The 22,632-nt window shown below is 39.7% G+C and overlaps 1 protein-coding gene across 1 annotated transcript in view; it reads right to left on the bottom strand.

Moving 5' to 3' along the window:
• Positions 1–6,283: 6,283 nt before the first annotated feature.
• Positions 6,284–22,632, bottom strand: part of LOC126305239 (2-oxoisovalerate dehydrogenase subunit alpha, mitochondrial) — a 173,789-nt gene continuing 157,440 nt past the window's right edge. Inside the window, exons 8-9 of the mRNA XM_049992028.1 lie at positions 20,611–20,705; positions 6,284–6,839 (exon numbers count right to left, since the gene is read on the bottom strand). Of these exons, the coding sequence (XP_049847985.1) occupies positions 6,758–6,839; positions 20,611–20,705 (177 nt within the window). The 3' untranslated portion in view covers positions 6,284–6,757. The remainder of the gene's footprint in view (positions 6,840–20,610; positions 20,706–22,632) is intronic.

Below are 22,632 nucleotides of genomic sequence, written 5' to 3'. Positions count from 1 at the left end.
CTAGAATGTACGTGAACTGAATATGGAAATTAAAATTTTACGGTTCAGGTGAGTTTTGAACTCACGACCCTCCATGCAACAGTGTAGTATAATAACCACTACACTACGGTAACTGTGCTACTCAGCTGCTTCTGTGATAATGCATGGCCTGTGGTGGAGCGGTTACAATACATTAACATCCCTGTAATGCACTGGCCTGCACAGAAGCCTAACCTGAATATTGTAGAACACCTTTGGGATGTTTTGGAATGCCAACTTCATGCCGGCCTCACCAACCAACATTGATACCTCTACTCAGTGCAGTAGTCTGTGAAGAATGGCCTGCCATTCCCCAAGAAACCTTCCACCACCTAACTGAACGTATGCCTGCGAAAGTGGAAGCTGTCATCAAGGCTAATGGTGGCCCAACGCCATATTGAATTCCAGCATTATCGATGGAGGGCACTACAAACTTGTAACTCATTTTCAGCCAGGTGTCTGGATACTTTTGACCACATGGCGTAGAAGTACCCTCTGCCACACACTGTAACATAACTTACATTGTATGCATTTAGATACGGGCGCAAGTGTAAGTGTGACACTGTCTGCAGCACTACCACTGTGGCATTTGGTGTACTATTTGGAATGTTTGATTGCATTCTCAACACTTCTAATATTGCCCAGCTATCTGTAAAAGCAATTAGGAGGATGGTCAATTGAGGGCAGAGAATGCAGTTTTATTAGTAAAAGTATGTGTAATTATGTCCTATAATCAAAGACAAGATCCACAGGGAAGAGTCCTGAAACATTCTACATGCATAGAAGTTATCAGGGAAATTGCTGCGCAGAATCGCTATACTCACAATCAGAATCACTATACTCATGATCTCTACCCAGATACTGCAGGCACAATCGGATGTCTTATTATGGCATGTCATGTATGTCACATGTTAGTGTTTTGTCTATCCCAGTTTAAACTGCAAAGTGCTGTCAAATATAAGCAATGCTTGTTAGTGAATTTCATAGATTCTTTAACTGCTGGACATGAAACAATATTACAGTTAAAATGTATTGTCATTAGGTAACTCAAAAGCTCCAGCTCGAGTTACAACACACCACCACTGATTGCTTTGTTTAACAAGCAGACACATTTTCTCATTTCAGTAAGAAAACTGAAGAACATGAGTTAGTTTCTTCCTGTTCCTTACATAAACTGTATTATGTCTTTATCTTACCTGTCTGTTTCTTTTGCTTAGATTGGTTTCTGGCTGGCTTTATGGTTGTTTTAAAGAGACTTCACAAACTTGTCATATAAAGGGCAATCAAATGAAAACGAAACAGACTCTATAACATACATGATGTGGACATGAGTAACACAGGTAGGAGTGCATATAGAAGTGCATCCTATTGGGAATTGGGAAGAAACAGCACGAATGTTCACCATTTGTCTGATAGACGTGCTTGACGTCAGCTAGTCGTATGTGTGTCCAACTTCACTGTGCAGGCCAGGGAAGAGCAACAGCAAGGTGTACTGATGTTTTTGACTGAAAAATAACTGCCATGAAGTGAAATTCATTCTCAAATGTCTGCTGTGTATGACAAACACAGCATGACACAGGCATGTATGTTTCCATAGAATAAACGATTAAAATAAGGCTGGGTGTCATTGGAGGAAGCATTTGCCCATGACACGCTCATCATTACCTATTGCTGTCACTGCTGCGGTGGATGCTGCTGTCAGAAATCTCCCAATCTGTGCGCAATGAGTTTCCACAGCCTGGTGGAGGAGCAGATGTTGAACAGAATGCAAAAATCACTGTAGTACCTGGAACGGTATCACAACGAAGAATACCGTTCCCTGCATCATATTGCTGTGGGAGAAAAAAAAACCGGGGTGTCATCATTTTGAACTGGAGACCAAGCAGCAGAGCCAACAATGGAAGCACACAGATTTGTCTCCTCTGAAATAATTCAAAGCCGTGCACCCCAGCTCCACAAAAGTCAGGACATTTTGCTTTCACCTCAGGAATGTAGCCACTGTAAACAACTGCTGGCAGCAGTAGTCATAGGAATATACAGTCACAAAAAGATTGGCCTCCGGATGGCCTCGTGGCACTACTGAGAGTGACCATTGTGTTTGGCATATGGCTGTGACACATTGTACTGCATCTAAAGCAGCGATCTTAGCAGCAGTTGGCACTACCGTGACTCAACAAACTGTAACAAATTGGTTACTTCAGGACAGTTCTGAGCCAGATGCCCTGTAGAATGCATTCCACTGACCCCAGACCAATACCATTTGCGTCTCCAGTGGTGTCCAGGGAGAGCTCATTGGAGAACAGGGTGGAAGCCTGTTGTGTTTTCTGATGAAAGCTGGTTCCCCCTCATTGGCAGTGATGACCATTTGTTGGTTAGGAGGAGACCAGTTGAGGGCCTGCAACCAACCTGTCTGCATGCTAGACACAAAGCCTACGTCTGGAGTTATGGTCTGGAGAGTGATTTTGTAAAAAAGCAAGAGCACTCTTAAGATTATCCCACATAAAACAACTGCAAATTTGTACATCAATGTGGTGATTCTACCTGTTGTGCTGTCATTCATGAACAGCATTCCGAGGGTTGTTTCCTGACATGATAACACTCGACCACATATTGTTGTTGTAACACAACACGCTATACATAGTGTCGACATGTTGCCTCGGCCTGCTCGATCGCCAGCTCCATCTCCAATCGAGCATATGTAGGACATCATTGGACAACTCCAGCATTGTCCGCAAACAGCATTAACCATCCCTGTATTGACCGACCAAGTGCAACAGGCATGGAACTCCACCCACAAACTGTCAGCCAGCAACTGTACAGCACAACACATGCACTTCTGCTTGCTTACATTCCACATTCTAGTGGTTACACCAGTTATTAATATACAGTGTTTCACATCTGAACTGGCTTATCTCATGCTTACATTAACCTGTTATCTTGCAATATTATCACTTAAATATTATCCACAAAATTTCTTTACTCTACATTAATTACTTCTTGGTGTTGTGATTTTTTTCCAACACTATACTGGTATATGTATAATTGAGAGTTGCTGTTTTGTTTGTAGATAGCACGGAGCTGATGCTCATGTAGTCTACATTTTCTGCCCAATAATTTAACTGAGGATGGCTAAGCTACATACTCTCAACATTTTTACATTTTTAGTAAGATAAGGTAGATTGTTTACGGGTAATTTATGGCATATTTTTTATGTGATAAATTTTATGTTATTTCATAGTACTTATTTACAGATATTGTGAAATTTGCAAATGAGTGTGAAGTCACAAACTGTTGTAGGTTAGTCTTTAGAGGAGTAGGTGAAAAGGGGGGGGGGGGGGGGGAGATAGGAGTTGGATCTTATGGGTGCTCAACAGTGAGGTCATAGCACCCTTACACCCATTAAAACACATAAATGTGAAGATAAACCCTAAAATTGTTGCACGCTCATGCACTCGAAATGACCACACAGTCACTCTATCTCACAGGCACTAAAACAACCTAGAAAGTGGGAAAGTAGCTATACATTAGATTAAAACAGAGAACAGCTTAAAGAAAAGCACAGGAATGTGACTGGCTGATCACTTACAAAAAATTTGTGTGAGCCAATCATCCTAGTAACACATTAAATCAATTTCCCTAAAAATCTTGGGAAAAATGTTGGACAATTCATCTAACTTTAAAACTTGAACCACATTCATTTGAATCTTACTTAATAGGGTGGACCTTGTCCCATCAACATGGCTGGAAGGAGATGAGCCACAGTCGAGTTGTGGGCTTTACTACATGGAGCTTATTGTCAGTCACTTCCAGTCACTCATCTTCCCATTGACACATGACTTAGTACATCAACGGCGAGGTGATACCATGCAGGGGGATGGCACACGGAAATAACTGAGGAGCATGACATGCCTCCTTGGCTGCTAGATCTGCCCTTTCATTCCCCAGAATACCCATGTGCCCTAGTACCCAGCAGAATGACACCTCCTGCCCCAGTTGTTGTAGCTGAAGGAGGGCATCCTAGTTGAGGAGCATACTGTGAATTGTGTAGCTAGTGGTCTCACCAGGATGAAGTAGCGGGGAAGACGGGGGAACCTAGCAAGATCATCTTCTGGAGCTGTAGGACATGTAGTAAGAATAAATAGAAGTGGAGCAGGAAGTGAGAATACATACAACTGAGGCACAGTTTGAAGATCCTAGACAGGAACAGATGGTCCACTGACTGTGCCAGAAAAACTAGCTCATCCATCTGGAAAGGATCCAGGGAAGTGCAGTACGATCAAGGACACGGAAAAACTCCAACTTTATCACTCTGATGGATAACTACCATTCTATGAAGAAATTTTGAAGTAGCCTGTAAAGAACAACAGCTAAGACAATGAGTGAAAGTACTGTAAAACAGTGATTATTATTGTAGAATTCTGCATTAGTATTGTGATATGCAGAGCTGTACATGTTACACTGTAAGCAGTCGAGATAATGTTAATGTGACTAAAAGGGAGAGTGCATTTTCAGTATCTTCTACAAGAGTTTTTTAATGGCCCCATTTTTCCAGCTTTTAATAATTAATTACATTACCATTAGAAATTCAATCTCATCTGACAATCACATTTGCATCACGTAACATAAAACATAACAGTGCCAATATAGATGACCATATAAAGTCATTATGCAATTTAAACAGTTTTTCTCAGTTTCCCACAACTGTTTGTCGGTTGACTTCAGTTCCTTCAAAAACACACAATTGAAACATAATACTTCCCTCAAATTTTTATTCATTCTTTAATAGCTACTTCCCATTAAACAAGTTCGGGCACATATGTAGCTCTAGTAAGCACGCTAATTGGATAACTAAGGAAATGGGAGCTACATCATAATATGTAGGGCAGTTAGAGACCAATAATAGAATTTTACCACAGACAATATAGCAAAGTGCTGAAGAATATTATCCAACTGGCTAAAATGATGCATTACACCAAGAGAATAGGAAGCTCTTAGAACAAAATTAGAACTATACATTAAGTTGTGAAAGAAATATCAGGACAGAACGTGGGTGTTCAACATCTTACAGTACTCTTGTGTGTGGATGAAAACATTGCTGTTTCCCCAGAGTTGTGCAAAATATTTAATAATCACTTGTTGTAACAGTTGGCAAGTTAAATCAAAATTTTATTGGTGCAAGTAAATTTTTAGAATTCTTGAAAGTTGGTGTTCTGAGACAACACCATCACATTCAACTACAGGAAGCAAGCAAAGATTAATTTGAACCAATTATTACATCACTGAAGACTTCAGTGGGTACAATAAAATTTCAAGTAGCTTTATGGTGATATCTTCACTGTAAGTATGATGAGTAGTTTCTCTTGCACTGAACCACGCAAGCTTGTTTACTTACTTTCACTTCATTATCTATAAGATGTTGAATTTTGGGACAGCACTGTACACTCACCAAGCAAATTCTTAACCCAGAGACAGGTGACCTGACTGATCCATGTGTCACTTTGCAAATTACATTTATGCCATTGTTGAGATGTCTCAGAATTCTACCTATGCTGTCCTTGTACACATATTCCATAATGGAATTTGTTGCCGACAATATCCACTCACTCAGAAGAAACTGCAACATTCACTCAGTGAATGCAAGATGGAAAAGTGATACACTTGAATAACAATTCCTTAAGCATTATACAGAAAGGTGTGCACTAATCAGCAGATTTCATTTTCAATAGGTTTCAAACCGAACTGAAAAAAGTTGGGTTTGGGTACTTGGGGTTTATCACTCAACTTGAAAGGTTTCTATTCTCAGTATGTATTAGAGTTCCTCACAGTAGTTGAGAACATTTCTCTGTAATATGTAATTTTTTATTCACACACACTTTTTTCACATTTTATTAATTCTTTGATTTATAAACTTTCAAATCAGCGTTCTGTAAACTATGTACTAATTCCAATGATCAAATTGCTTTCACTCACATGGTCCCATGTAAACCGATAAATACACAAAATGAATAATTGTGTGTGTGTGTGTGTGTGTGTGTGTGTGTGTGTGTGTGTGTGTGTGTGTGTGTGCAGATTTACCATCTGCATCCTTGATTTATTACATACATGGCAGTCCCTGGTTAATTATTATTATTTCACATGTAATCTAACTGTAAAGCCTTTGAAATAGCCCATATATTATATGTACATAAACAACAATTTCAAACTATTTTTTTTTTGTTTTTGTTGGAGTTGCTTTGAAAATGGTAAGATGTTCAAAACACAAATCTTATAGAAAAATAAAAACTTTTATTTATAAATTGTACAAATTTTTTCTTTGTACAACCATATACATACAAAAATATGCAGAAGAACCCTGAGATTATAAAAACTCATTTATTACAATTTAAAGCATTTTAAAAACATTTCTTCAGTAAAAATTAACATTTTAATGTCAAAATGTCAAGGAATGTAGTAATATAAAATGGTGATCCTTTAACGCTTTGGACACTGGATGATGTTTTATGTCACCACAAAGCAGCATAAATGCTGCTAATGTCAATAGTATTTAGTTTCACAGTTATTTAATATTTTTTTGTAAACATCATATTTTGGTCATATCGTTCATGTGTTTATGAATAATGCTTTATTTTTATTACCAGAAGTAAAAACACTATTTGGTTTCTGTAGCCTTTCTATTTTAGTCCAGTCATTTGAGAACAAAATTCTCAGTCACTAAATTTCAGTTATTCCCCACAACTATTTAACTTAATATTTTAAACTGGTCTACAGGATATTCAGATTTATACTTCTTCAAATGTTCTTCCATCATTTTCATCTGTTTCCTGAAATAAAGAATCAGTTATGTATAAAGAATAGATTTGTACATTACACCCACAATATAATAATTTTGCATACTTGTAAACTGAGTAATATCTACATATTCAAAAAAATCAAACAACACAATACGTAACAACTTTAAATTTTGTGTAAATCTTTATGTTAATCAAATTCCATCTCTGTAGTTTCATTACTACTGAGAACATTCAGGTTTCAGTTGTGCTAATTAATCTCTTCACAACTGTGTCACAAACCAATGGTGGTCACTGATTATGCTTTTCTTATTTCAGCTACTTAAATCAATAAAACATTTGTCATATCAAACCTACATATTCTGCAGGTATGTGACCCATGTGTCCTGTCACAGAACAGTGTCTTGTATGAGGAGAGAACCAAACAAATTATTTGAACAACAATTCTTCCATTACAGTAAAAAAAAATGAATATACTGCCTAAGCTATAGCTGTCATATTCAAAACTTAATGTTTTTCAAACATTATTTCATTTAACTATCCTACTTTAACAAGACAAGATAAAACTGAAGTTGAAAATATATACAGAATTTTCCACCGTAGGTCATTACTGAAGGAGCATTTGGGGCAAAACGCTTCATTTAAATCTAGAAATATATAAGTAAATCATCTTGTTGTATGATCTTTACCTCCTGTTCACGAATGCTGAAAGCATTCAAATGCCAATCCAGTATGAGAATCATGTCATTTTCTTTTCATTGTTGTAGTGTGTCTGTAGCAAAAAAACTGACAAAAGGGATTAGCAGAGTGTCAGGAAAATGTCAGCTTCTGCAGTAAATCCTTTCCATCAAACTCATTAGGCACAGACCACTTGCTTAGCTGGAGAGCAATGAGGGGAATGAAATGACTGTGGCCTGTTCAAGAAACAATCGCTCAATTAACCTGAAGCAAATAAGGTGAACCATGGAAAAACCAAACAAGATCAAGAGGAATTTGGATTTCACTTTTGAATAGAAGAAGTCCAACATTTCAACCAACGTATCACTTCATTTGGCCTTTCTAATGGGGGAGAGATGATGCTGTAGATGAGCAATGAAACACTGAAGTTCACAAAGTACACCCTTTCGTGTGACTTGTAAAATTACATGATTGTACTCAAACCATAGATAAATTGAAGCTTCAAGGGATTGTTGGTATAGCCAACCAATGGACGATGACATACCCTACCAAGGAATGTAAAAAGTTGTACTTACAAGGAGAGGTTCTCACTGGTGGGATCAACTTTTTGAAATCATCTGTATAGTGAGGTCAGTTAAGGTTTCAGGGATCACACTCTGCAGCCATTCACCCTGGTGGGTCCTCATTTCTGAGTAATCAAAAAAAAATTTTTTTTGAATTTTGCATGATGTTCTACAGCTAAGAAAAATGTATATGTAGCAAACTGGTTGCCCCCCCCCCCCCCCCCCCAATGCAAGAGATTGTTAGTTCAAAATGCATTGAGTGCTTTCTAAATTTTTATTTTTAGATCTTTATTGAAATGATTTTGGTCATTATTTTTATTTAGTTAATTTGGTTAAATGTAATTATTTTATTTCTATAGCTCTGTCACACCAATTTTAATTACTGTATTAACTTTTTCAATTGCTCTCATTTTTATTCCTAATTTTTTTCCCTCTTTGACTCTTTGTTCATGTAATTCTAACTATTTTTATGTATTAATGTCAACTTAATTTCTATTTTATCGCCCTATATTTTTGTCCATTCATTTCTTTCCATTACCCACTTTGCTTGAATTTGGTTTTGTTTATAATCCCTTCTTTCATTTAAAATATTCATCTGCATTACTTTGTTCATAGTGCAATAAAAATTTATGTTTTTAATGTTCGTTTGATGATTACCATTCACAAATATTACATATTGTAAGGAAAAATATAGTTTTGACACCACTGCAGAGTCAATATAAATAGATTATCTTGTCTCTGTTTTTTGAATAATAAATCAGCAGTTTCAAATTTTTAATATTACGATACGTAAATACAAAAGAATTAAATTCTCATGAACAAAGATTCGAAGTGGAAAAGGAATGATAGGAACAAAAAATGAGAGCAACTAAAAAAGCTAACATGGTTATTAAAATGAAGTGACAAAGGAACAGAAGTACAAAATTACATCTGATTCAATTTAATGAACAAGAATAATGACCAAAGTCAGTATGATAAAGATTTAAAAATAAACCTGATGAACTTCAAACTGACAATCTTTTGCACGGGAGACCAGAAACTTAACCATTATGTTGTGCAACCAATCTGATAAATACAACCTTTTCACAGCTGCGGAACATCACACAAAATTTCAATTTTTTTTCCCAATTACTCACAAATGAGGGGACCACCAAGATGAATGGCTTCAGGGTGTGATATATAGGACCTTAACCTACATCACCGTATAGGACATTTTAAAAAGTGGGTACCACTGCTGAGGACCTCTCCTTGTTAGTAATTCAACCAATCTAGTCCAGGAACATTATTCTGCCTCCGGAGAAGTCATGTATAGTGTTCCATCTAATATACAACAAGCAGAATTATTTCTTTTAGCAGATGACACTAGTCTTTTAATCAATCCAGTCCATGGATGCATATGGACATAGAAGAAATGGTAAACAATTTTCTTAAAAGTATCATTGACTGGTTTTCTGTGAATGGTCTCACCTTCAATTCTAAAAGTATGCATCATACTCAGTTTTGTACAGTTAGGTGTGCTAAACCAATGACAAGTGTAACACATGACTAGGAAATAATAAACGGGGTGGAAACTAAAATTTTTAGGTGTCCATATTGATGAGAATTTAAACTGGAAAAAGCACATTTTGGAACTCCTAACATAACTTAGTTCATCCACATTTGCACTTAGAATCATTGCAAATCTTAGGGAGGAACAAATCAGTAAGTTGACATATTTTGCATATTTACATTCAGTAATGTCATATGGAACAGTGCTTTTGGGAAACTCATCTTTAAGAAAGAAAGTCTTCATTGCTCAAAAACGTGCTGTAAGAATGTGGTGCACAACCATGATCATCTTATAGATATCTGTTTAAGAAGTTGGGCATTCTGACTACTTCACTGTATATTTATTCCCTCATGAAGTTAGTTGTAAATAATGCACTGCTGCACAAAAAGGGGTGCAAAATGCTGGAACAAAATTTTTGGGTAATTTACCTGGGACATAAACTGACAGATAGCAAAATGAAATTTGGAAACAAACTAAAAAAGTTTCTCTTTGACAACTTTTCCTATTCCTAGAAGAATTTCTATTACAATAATGGGTAAAAGGTGATGGGTAGGAATTACTAATCAACGCACCTCTCTCTCTCTCTCTCTCTCTCTCTCTCTCTCTCTCTCTCTCTCTCTCTCTCTCTCTCTCTCTCTCTCTCTCTCTCTCTCCCCCTCTCCCTCTCCCTCTCCCTCCCCCCCCCCCCCCCCTCCGCCATTACCCACCCCCTCTCTCGTATAAGAAACATTGAAACCATTTCTGATACATCATAAAATTCTTGTGTGTATTGCTGGAGGTATTTTTTTAATAAATGTATATACGACTGATGACACATGATAATTTTGCATCTGTGAAATAGCTAATACCGTGTACGGTCACCATGAATTGCCAAGATTGCTTTGCAACTGTGTTGTAATTGATTTCGTTGAATTCAGGAAAATTTACAACAGACAATTTAGCAGCCTACAATAACATTAATCTCCAGCACTGAAACATTTGTTGAAGGTAATTATCTATCTGCAACCTGCCTTCAAAATGAAACCCAGATACTTTCAAAATGGTTAAAGTCAAGGAAGTATCCTAATCACAGAATTTGAACAAGCCATTTTACTCTTCGAAATACATCCAGTTAACTGAATTCTATACGGAATAGTGCTGTCATTCACAAAAACCTTCATCAGCACATGGTAACACTTTGAAGCCATTAAAGAAACGTTTATAATGACACATATGTCTTTACATATACCACAGTTGATTTCATCCACATCAACAGCCCTGCATTATGCACAAATGTGGAGTTGTATCCTTGGCTATGCTCTCTCCAAATATAGAAAAACTGGTTGTCAAATCTGTCACTCAACTCTGACTGACCAGGAAATAAAACATTTCTCATCCAGAATGTTCCTCAGCCCATCTTTTTTGGACACCAGATCTGATTATGGTATTGTTAACTCTCATAGTTGACCTCTGGGCAGACAGGCTACCATCAACAGCAAATGAATGCTGACAGCTTGGATTGTTATGCAACATCTTATTGCTGTTTGTTAGGCTCACTACATATTGTGCCCCATATTTTTGTGTCCTCTGTGGAAGAGTTAATAATCATCTCTACCGACAATTACATATACACCATTGCCAAGCTCTCCTTTTATTAACTGAGTCCACATTAGTGAAATTCCATCCTACCAACTGAGTGCTAATCCACAAATTCTGGTAAATTACATGGTTGTGACCACCTTTAACAACTCACATTAACAATGCCACACTTTTCAGTCCTGAACTTTTTGCGACACAACATTCTTCACAGAATGTAACATAGTATCAATTTTGAATTTGTGCTCTGTTAATGGACTGATCTAATCAAAAGTGCTACACATTGGTCCTTCTACTGAGCAACATTTGTAGTGCTAAGTGTACTACCAGCATTGCCAAGAGCTTTATTTTTCAGCTCATAAACAGCCATATATGTTTGGACATGATCTTGTGGAAACAGAACTACAACATACTACATCTATTCTGAATCAGTACTAGTCTGGCCCCAAAAAGAAAAATTATCTTCACCTGCCAAATTTATAGGCATATGTCTGCTGTAGAATTTTGGCACATTTTTTACACTAGTGTATTACGAAATTACTGGACATTGAAAATCTCCTCTATAGGAACCAACACGGGTCCCAAAAACAATGATTATGTGATCGCTCTTTCTGTCCACAGCACCCAGAAGCAATAGATACAGGGTGTTTTAAAAAGGACCGGTATATTTGAAACGGCGATAGAAATACACCGTTTGTTGCAATATGCTTTTCTGGCAGACAAACTTTCGAAATTACAGTAGTTACAATTTTCAACAACATATGGCGCTGCAAGTGACGTGAAAGATATAGAAGACAATGCAGTCTGTGGGTGCGCCATTCTGTACATCGTCTTTCTGCTGTAAGCGCATGTTGTTCACAACGTGCAAGTGTGCTGTGGACAACATGGTTCATTCCATAGAACAGAGGATTTTTCTGGTGTTGGAATTCCACCGCCTAGAACACAGTGTTGTTGCAACAAGATGAAGTTTTCAACGGAGGTTTAATGTAACCAAAGGACCGAAAAGCGATACAATAAAGGATCTGTTTGAAAAATTTCAACGGACTGGGAACGTGACGGATGAACGTGCTGGAAAGGTAGGGCAACCGTGCGCGGCAACCACAGAGGGCAACGCGCAGCTAGTGCAGCAGGTGATCCAACAGCGGCCTCGGGTTTCCGTTCACCGTGTTGCAGCTGCGGTCCAAATGACGCCAACGTCCACGTATCGTCTCGTGTGCCAGAGTTTACACCTCTATCCATACAAAATTCAAACGCGGCTACCCCTCAGCGCCGCTACCATTGCTGCACGAGAGACATTCGCTAACGATATAGTGCACAGGATTGATGACGGCGATATGCATGTGGGCAGCATTTGGTTTACTGATGAAGCTTATTTTTACCTGGACGGCTTCGTCAATAAACAGAACTGGCGCATATGGGAAACCGAAAAGCCCAATGTTGCAGTCCCATCGTCCCTGCATCCTCAAAAAGTACTGGTCTGAGCCGCCATTTCTTCCAAAGGAATCATTGGCCCATTTTTCAGATCCGAAAAGATTACTGCATCATGCTATCTGGACATTCTTCGTGAATTTGTGGCCGTACAAACTGCCTTAGACGACACTGTGAACACCTCGTGCTTTATGCAAGATGGTGCCCGGCCACATCGCACGGCCGACCTCTTTAATTTCCTGAATGAATATTTCGATGATCGTGTGATTGCTTTGGGCTATCCGAAACATATAGGAGGCACCATGGATTGGCCTCCCTATTCGCCAGACATGAACCCCTGTGACTTCTTTCTGTGGGGACACTTGAAAGACCAGGTGTACCGCCAGAATCCAGAAACAATTGAACAGCTGAAGCAGTACATCTCATCTGCATGTGAAGCCATTCCGCCAGACACGTTGTCAAAGGTTTCGGGTAATTTCATTCAGAGACTACGCCATATTATTGCTACGCATGGTGGATATGTGGAAAATATCGTACTATAGAGTTTCCCAGACCACAGCGCCATCTGTTGTTGACAATTGTAACTACTGTAATTTCAAAAGTTTGTCTGCCTGAAAATGTATTGCCGTTTCAAATATAGCGGTCATTTTTGAAACACCCTGTACATGCACCCAGGTACACGCCGTCTTCCTTGACTTCCAGAAGACATTCACTACAGTCTCACACTGCCGTCTAATGAAAAAATGTGAATGTACAGAATATCAGACCAACTGTGTGATTGGATTGACAAAGTGTCTTGCAAACAGAACACAGCACATCACCCTCAATGAAGAGAGTCTTGGAGTATGTGTACAGAGTGATCTGAAGTAGAATGACCACACCAAATTAACTGCATACAAAAGATGTATGCTGCAAAACATTTGTTGGACCAGTTCCTGCATACTGGTTATCAGTATGTGATCTGTACCAGATAGAACTGATAGAGCAGATATAAATAAAAGCAGCACATCTCATTACACGTTCATTTAGTAAGTGTGAAAGTGTCATGGAGATGCTCAGCCAACTGCAGTGGTAGACATTGCAAGAGATGTGTTCTGCACCATGTGTAAATCATAGAAGACTTAACCAGTATATTGCTTCCTCCTATGTATATCTCGCAAAAAGACTGTCATCATAAAATAAGACAGATTTGAGCCCACACAGAGGCTTGTCAACAATCGTCCTTCCTGCGAACCATGCATGTCTGCAACAGGAAGAGGGGGAAGTGGCAGTGGTACACAAATTACTTTGTGCCACACACACCCTAAGGTGTGCTTGGAGAATATAGATGTAGATATTCTATAGCTTTGCTCTGCTAGGAAATTTTCAGTCAGTATAGTTGTCATACCCAACTAAAAAATGCTCAGTACGAAGAAAAATAATCCTGATCCCACTCCTAATGATCCAACTCCCCAAGACACTATCTAAATTGAACCCTGCCTGGAACAGTTCCGTCCTCCATCACAGCGGGACCCACCTCCTCTTCCTCAAAATCCCCCTCTCCAAATCTTCCAGGAATTTCTCACTTCCAGCCTTGCCTCTCAGACTTTCTTAAAAAACCTTAATCCTACTCCCAACATCACCACAGCCGAAGCCCAGGCTATCCGTGATCTGAAAGCTGACCGGTCCATCATCATTCTTCCGGCTGACAAGGGTTCCACGGCCGTGGTACTTGATCGTCGAGAGTATGTGGCTGAAGGACTGCGTCAGCTTTCAGACAACTCTACATACAAAGTTTGCCAAGGTAATCCCATTCCTGATGTCCAGGCGGAGCTTCAAGGAATCCTAAGAACCTTAGGCCCCCTACAAAACCTTTCACCTGACTCCATCAAACTCCTGATCCCACCGACACCTCGCACTCCTACCTTCTACCTACTTCCTAAAATTCACAAACCCAAACATCCCGGCTGCCCCATTGTAGCTGGTTACCAAGCCCCCACAGAACGTATCTCTGCCTATGTAGATCAACACCTTCAACCCATTACAGGCAGTCTCCCATCCTTCATCAAAGACACCAACCACTTTCTCGAACGCCTGGAATCCTTACCAAATCTGTTACCCCCGGAAACCATCCTTGTAACCATTGATGCCACTTCCCTATACACAAATATCCCGCACGTCCAGGGCCTCGCTGCAATGGAGCACTTCCTTTCACGCCGATCATCTGCCACCCTATCTAAAACCTCTTTCCTCATCACCTTAGCCAGCTTCATCCTGACCCACAACTTCTTCACTTTTGAAGGCCAGACATACCAACAATTAAAGGGAACAGCCATGAGTACCAGGATGGCCCCCCTCAAATGCCAACCTATTTATGGGTCGCTTAGAGGAAGCCTTCTTGGTTACCCAAGCCTGCCAACCCAAAGTTTGGTACAGATTTATTGATGACATCTTGATGATCTGGACTCACAGTGAAGAACAACTCAAGAATTTCCTCTCCAACCTCAACTCCTTTGGTTCCATCAGATTCACCTGGTCGTACTCCAAATCCCATGCCACTTTCCTTGACGTTGACCTCCATCTGTCCAATGGCCAGCTTCACACATCCGTCCACATCAAACCCACCATCAAGCAACAGTACCTCCATTATGACAGCTGCCACCCATTCCATATCAAACGGTCCCTTCCCTACAGCCTAGGCCTTCATGGCAAATGAATCTGCTCCAGTCCTGAATCCCTGGACCATTACACCAACAACCTGAAAACAGCTTTCGCATCCCACAACTACCCTCCCGACCTGGTACAGAAGCAGGTAACCAGAGCCACTTCCTCATCCCCTCAAACCCAGAACCTCTCACAGAAGAACCCCAAAAGTGCCCCACTTGTGACAGGATACTTCCCGGGACTGGATCAGACTCTGAATGTGGCTCTCCAGCAGGGATATGACTTCCTAAAATCCTGCCCCGAAATGAGATCCATCCTTCATGAAATCCTCCCCACTCCACCAAGAGTGTCTTTCCGCCATCCACCTAACCTTCGTAACCTCTTGGTTCATCCCTATAAAATCCCCAAACCACCTTCCCTACCCTCTGGCTCCTACCCTTGTAACCGCCCCCAGTGCAAAACCTGTCCTATGCACCCTCCCACCACCACCTACTCCAGTCCTGTAACCCGGAAGGTGTACACGATCTAAGGCAGAGACACGTGTGAAAGCACCCACGTGATTCACCAACTGACCTGCCTACACTGTGACGCTTTCTATGTGGGAATGACCAGCAACAAACTGTCCATTCGCATGAATGGACATGGGCAGACAGTGTTTCTTGGTAATGGGGATCACCCTGTGGCTAAACATGCCTTGGTGCACGGCCAGCACATCTTGGCACAGTGTTACACCGTCCTGGTTATCTGGATACTTCCCACCAACACCAACCTATCCGAACTCCGGAGATGGGAACTTGCCCTTCAGTATATCCTCTCTTCTCGGTGTGTGTGTGTGTGTGTGTGTGTGTGTGTGTGTGTGTGTGTGTGTGTGTGTGTGTGTGTGTGTGTACACCTGTCCTTTTTCCCCCCAAGGTAAGTTTTCCGCTCCTGGGATTGGAATTACTTCTTACTCTCTCCCTTAAAACCCACATCCTTTCGTTTTTCCCTCTCCTTCCCTCTTTCCTGAAGAAGCAACTGTTGGTTGCGAAAGCTAGATATTTTGTGTGATTGTTTGTGTTCTTTACTTATTGTGCCTGTCTAACAGCGCTTTTCCGCTTGGTGAGTCTTGGAATCTCTGTTTTTAATTGATAATGTTTAATATCTTACAAACCACAATCTCACTTAAATAGATGGTACATGAATATATCAAATAAGGTAGTTTCAAGCAGTTGTGTCAGTTATTCTTCGTTTGGTCACTCGCAACAGATTTTTTTAAAACAACGATATATGTGCCTACACATTATACGAAACTGTAGGTCCAGAGTTTGACGTTAAAGTGCCCTGAACTATTTTATTTGCACCAAAAAGTGTTGGCACTATTTTCACACGATGGAAAGGTTACAATGTATTAGAAGCCCTGGAGGTTGCGGGTTCAATCCTGGTTAGTAGTGGGGATTATTTCTTATCCCAGTCCCTCCAGGATGGTTCTAGAGCCACTCAGCATGCTGTCCAATGAGTACTGGGGATCTTTCCTGGAAGTAAAACAGAGGTGGGACAATTGGGTCACCCCCATCAGTACTGCAGCAATGGAAAACTGTACTCTGCCGACAGCCAGGTCAGTGACCGTGTCACAGATTTTACCTTTTTATATACACTGCCTGACAAAGAAAGTCAAGCACTCGGAAGGCATGATCAGATGTCAATGTAACCTCATACAAGGTCACACCATTAGCGAGTATCTAAATGATTACCACCATTAGTGAGTATGTAAATGATTAGAGTTGCAACACAATGTGACAGGTAGATCGGCCAGCAGAGTGCATCAGTGTTGTTCATATTTGGTGCTGTTACCAGGTCTGGTACGGTAGAGAAGGGCCATCAACAGCTTCAGATGTTGAGTAATCACTATGGTGGACAAAGAGGTGCCATATACTCATTTTAGACAACGTTATAATCACCCAACAGAGTTTGAAACAGGCCTCATTTGGGGTCTCCATTTGGCTGTCTAATCGAACTGTGCAATATCCAAATCTGTGGGCTTTCAGAGGCAACAATGGTCCGACGGACTGCAGACGTACTCACTGATGAGGTTCTGATTGACCCACCTGACCACCACAAGGGTGGATCACCATATAGTGAGCCAAGGATATTGTCACCCCTCCACACCTACACTTGCCATCTCACAATAAGTCTGCTCACACCATTGGTCAGAGACTGACAGCAGCCAGACTAGAGAATTACCATCCCATGCAAACTTTATCCTTAACAACACAACACAAATGGTTGCATTTGAAGTTATGCCGTGACTGGGAAGCACAGACTGCAGAGGAATTGTATCGCATTGTGCTCAGTGACAAATCACAATTCTGCACCACCCTGGCTCGTATCTTGAGTGATTCCCACGTCTTTAGTACTTTCTTTTGTTTCAATGATCCACTATGTCTAGTTTTTGTTATCTCTGAGATCTGTCGTACAAACCTCTTTTTGTTTGTCCCATGGATACCTCCATAAAATTTCATCCTATTTTCTGTGAAGGTATCTTATCATTTCTGTCTGTAGATCTCTCTCTAGAGACTCCTTATCCAAATTCCTTCGTAAAAGAAACTGGTCTGAATATTTTCCAGAGAATTTTTATTTCCTGCTTTTCGACCTTCCTTAATTTTGTCTGACTACAAATGACCATTGTCTGTGCAATCTAGAGTGCTTGCAGTAGAACTGCTGTGTTCTAATGCCTTAGGTTTGCATTGACAGAGACAGATGTTATATTTTGTACACACACACACACACACACACACACACACACACACACACACACACACACACACACCCCACACCCCACACCCCACACACACACACATGAAGTTCAGCAACCAATAAATAAATAAAAGTAATCTCTATTGAGCAGCTTACAAATATACAGGGCGTGTGACTACTTTACAAATGAAAGAGGTGAGTAGAGGACAATGAAGCAAGAAAATAATCCTAATAAAAATATTTCTGGGAACCAATGGTTTTGCTGATATGACATATGCACAACTGCAGTCATGGCAATGCTACAACACTCTTAATGTCTAATGCAATGTTTATATCCCAGCTTATGGTGGAAGGGTGTATATGTGGTGCACGCATGATGGTGTTCCGGCACACTTTTTATGTGGCTGTTCAGGAATGTGTAGCATTTATTTTCGAGACGAAGTGTATTGGTCAGGGCTCACCAATACTGTGGCATCCCAGGACCCCCAACTTGAACTTGCTGGATTTTGTTTTTAGTGGGGGAAAATTAAAACCTTTGTGTACTCCAGCCATGTTTATATGTCAGTGAACTTTGAGAACACATTGTGGATGGTCACCAACAGATTTGAAACACACCCGCAGTTTTTGAATGAGCACAGGAACCAACAAGGTGCAATGCTGAAACATCCCTTCACATGAATGGTAGCCATGTGGAACACTTGTAATGCATTTTTCCTCATGTGCCTTATGCAGTTTGGATCCTTGGGGACTCTGTTGTTATGTGTTTATGTACTCAGACACAATACACTGAATCAGGAAAAGTGTTGGTTTCCGGACCTATGTTTATTTGTTTATTAGGTTTATTTGCTTGTTTAATTCTCCTCTACCCACCTGTTTCTTTTGTACTTAGAATATTCAAACGTCTTTGTGTGTGTGTGTGTGTGTGTGTGTGTGTGTGTGTGTGTGTGTGTATCTAGTATATAGTGTTTCATATTGCTATAAATGACTGGTACTTTTTCATATAATTTGATTTTCCTTGTTTATTGGTTTCTTGGCACATGCTAAAGATATTTGCCATTAGCAATCAAACAATTATCTAACAGTTTTAATCAGAATATTAATGTAGGATATCATTTACTTGTCAATGGCAATGTGCTTGATATCAAAAGATATTAAGCTGTTTACTTCATTGAGTATATAATTTCATTTCTAACCTGAATTATGTTAACAGAATTTCTAATCAAAGGAACATATTTCAGTACTAAAGGTTTAAAAGAACATTGGTTTATTTTCAATGATTTACTTTTGGTTTTATGTCAGCCTGTTCATTCAAAATAATGTAGATAAGTATCATGAAATATGTGAAAATTTCTATTTCTTCCAAAATATCCAGTAGGCTACCGGTTTCAGTAGTGTATAGGATTGACATGCATTGTATTATGTGATTGGCTGTTTGTTTTTGTTCTTCCAGGCATGCGCTAAATGAAGTTAGGTTTATGCCAGTGAGACTAAGATGTTCTCTGAATCTTGTTTTAAAATTTTTTCCTGTCTGTGCTATGTATATTTTCTCATAGCTATCGCATTTTAACTTACAAACACCTGCACAGGTAAATTTACAAATTGTAACAGGTGGTGTGTTCTGTAGTTATTCAAGGTTTTTTTTTCCCAAATACAAGTTTGATTTTGCGTCAAAAACTCCATTTTTAAAACATGAATTCCAGCATATCATGTAAGCATGAACCTTGCCATTGGAAAGTACGTTTCAAAGTAGTTCTCTCTCTCTCTCTCTCTCTCTCTCTCTCTCTCTCTCTCTCTCTGTGTGTGTGTGTGTGTGTGTGTGTGTGTGTGTGTGTGTGTGTGTGTGTGTGTGTGTGTGTGTGCTTTATTTTTTTAATGGTGTTTCAATGGATGGTTAACATGTTTATCTGCTGAGATATTGAAGAAACTATTATATCTGTCCAGTGGAAATATCTAATTTTTTAATGGCATTTGCCAGAGCAAGTACACGAAAGAACAGCGAAATTGCACCTGCAGATATTTATTTCACATCTGTGATATTACTGGTTTATTAAAAAAAATTGTGAGTACAGACATGCCGTTGTCTTACCACCTTCTATCAGCTACAAATTTATTTTGCGGTAAGTCCCAAAAAGAAATGTTAAATTAACAGTGTTCTTCATCTCGTTCATTTATGTTCTCCGTTTCATTTCGGCAACATTCTGTGTCAATTGCAACTGATGAAATACAAAGGGCAAATTAAGAAAAATCAAACAAAGATGAAAAATTAATACTACAATAAATTTAACGGATGCTAAAGGATGATCCAGAGTGCCGTGGTGTAAGGTACTGGAAATTTGAGAGCAACACAATTATTCTCAGATCTAAGGTGAAGAAAAGAAGAAACAAGCCAGGAAGAAGTTGACAGATAAAAAAGTATGAGATATAATGAAATGAAGAACACATACATGTCTCGTGCTAGAATGAAGAGAGATATAAAAATAATGGCAAAAATACAATGACAACAAAACTCTAAGGACACAGTCAAATAGAAAAAAGTATTTAAATATTTCATAATCTGTACAACTCCTTGCTGCTAATAGCATGTAGAGCTGTTAAGAAATTTAATAGTTTATAATCCCAAAAATCAATAACTTACATCAGATGTTCAGGCATTTCACTGTAAACATCACTGAACATTTCTTTCCAGTTGGGCTTTGGTAATTTTTCTGCTCTTGCAAAGGCTGACAAAACCTATAAACAAAAATAGTTATAACATGAGTAATAAAAATTATTAATTTGGTCGATTGTATCTGCTTGCCATTTCTGCATCTCACTTGTAAAAGTATAACTGAAGATGGGATGATTCTGTTAAGATGGGAAGTCTGACTACTGGCCATTAAAATTGCTACACCACAAAGATGACGTGCTACAGATGCAAAATTTAACTGACAGGAAGAAGATGCTGTGATATGCAAATGATTAGCTCTTCAGGGCATTCACACAAGGTTGGCGCTGGTGGCGACACCTACAACGTGCTGACATGAGGAAAGTTTCCAACCGATTTCTCATACAGCAGTTGACCAGTGTTGTCTGGTGAAATGTTGTCGTGCAAGGAGGAGAAATGCGTACCATCACATTTCCGACTTTGATAAAGGTCGGATTGTAGCCTATTGCGATTGCGGTTTATCGTACTGCGACATTACTGCTCGCGTTGGTCGAGATCCAATGACTGTCAGCAGAACATGGAATAAGTAGGTTCAGGAGGGTAATATGGAAAGCCTGCACTCGATCCCAATGGCCTCGTATCACTAGCAGTCCAGATGACAGACATCTTATCTGTATGGCTGTAACAGATCGTGCAGCCACATCTCGATCCTTGAGTCAACAGATAAGGACGTTTGCAAGACAACAACCATCTGCACGAACAGTTCGATGACATTTGCAGCACCAGGGACTATCAGCTCGGAGACCATGGCTGTGGTTACCCTTGACAGACAGAAGCGCCTGTGATGGTGTACTCAACGACGAACCTGGCTGCACGAATGGTGAAATGTCATTTTTTCGAATGAATCCAGGTTCTGTTTACAGCATCACGATGGTCGCATCGATGTTTGGTGACATCGCAGTGAACGCACATTGGAAGTGAGTATTCGTCATCGCCATACTGGCGTGTCACCCAGCGTGATGGTATGGGGTGCCATTGGTTACACATCTTAGTCACCTCTTGTTCGCACTGACGGCACTTTGAACAGTGGACGTTACATTTCAGATGTGTTACGACCCGTGGCTCTACCCTTCATTCAATCCCTGCAAAACCCTACATTTCAGCAGGATAATGCATGACCGCATGTTGCATGTCCTGTATGGGCCTTTCTGGATACAGAAAATGTTCGACTGCTGCCATGCTAGTACATTCTCCAGATCTCTCACCATTTGAAAACGTCTGGTCAATGCTGACCGAGTAACTGGCTCCTCACAATATGCCAGTCACTACTCTTGATGAACTGTGGTACCGTGTTGCAGCGTCATGGGCAGCTGTACCTGTACACGCCATGCAAGCTCTGTTTGACTCGAGCCCAGGCGTATCAAGTCCGTTATTATGGCTAGAGGTGGAGGTAGTTGTTCTGGGTACTGATTTCTCAGGATCTATGAACCCAAATTACGTGAAAATGTAATCATGTGTCAGTTCTAGTATAATATATCTGTCCAATGAATACCCGTTTATCATTTGCATTTCTTCTTGGTGTAGCAATTTAATGGCCAGTAGTGTAAATCAGTGGTTTCAGAATACAAAGTATTTAACTTCATCTTATAGGTCTAAATGACACTGACAATACTAATGAAAACTATTTCAAGAGTATGGAGGCACAAGATCATTCAGTTAAATTTAGTAATGTGAAATTTACAACTTTCCCACCATATAGATTGTTCCACGAAATTTTGGGTGAACTGCAGGGTGTCAATAATTTGCTGCCACAGTATTTTCCTAGAAAATGGATATTCATCTCAGCAGATACACAGAGCACCATAAACATACAAATGGCCCAACAAGGAACAGTATGAGCCTTCACCAACGCAGCCTACCTGCTCATATATTGGAAGTGTTTCCACAAAAATGGTCAAAGTACTAAAAAATCATAAGGTTAAAGTAATTATTCATCCTCCATCAAAGATCTCA

Source organism: Schistocerca gregaria, unplaced genomic scaffold (assembly GCF_023897955.1).
Source record: "Schistocerca gregaria isolate iqSchGreg1 unplaced genomic scaffold, iqSchGreg1.2 ptg000286l, whole genome shotgun sequence".
NCBI lineage: Eukaryota > Metazoa > Arthropoda > Insecta > Orthoptera > Acrididae > Schistocerca > Schistocerca gregaria.
The sequence above is the reverse complement of the archived record's forward strand: the minus strand, read 5'-3'. Positions and strand labels throughout refer to the sequence as shown.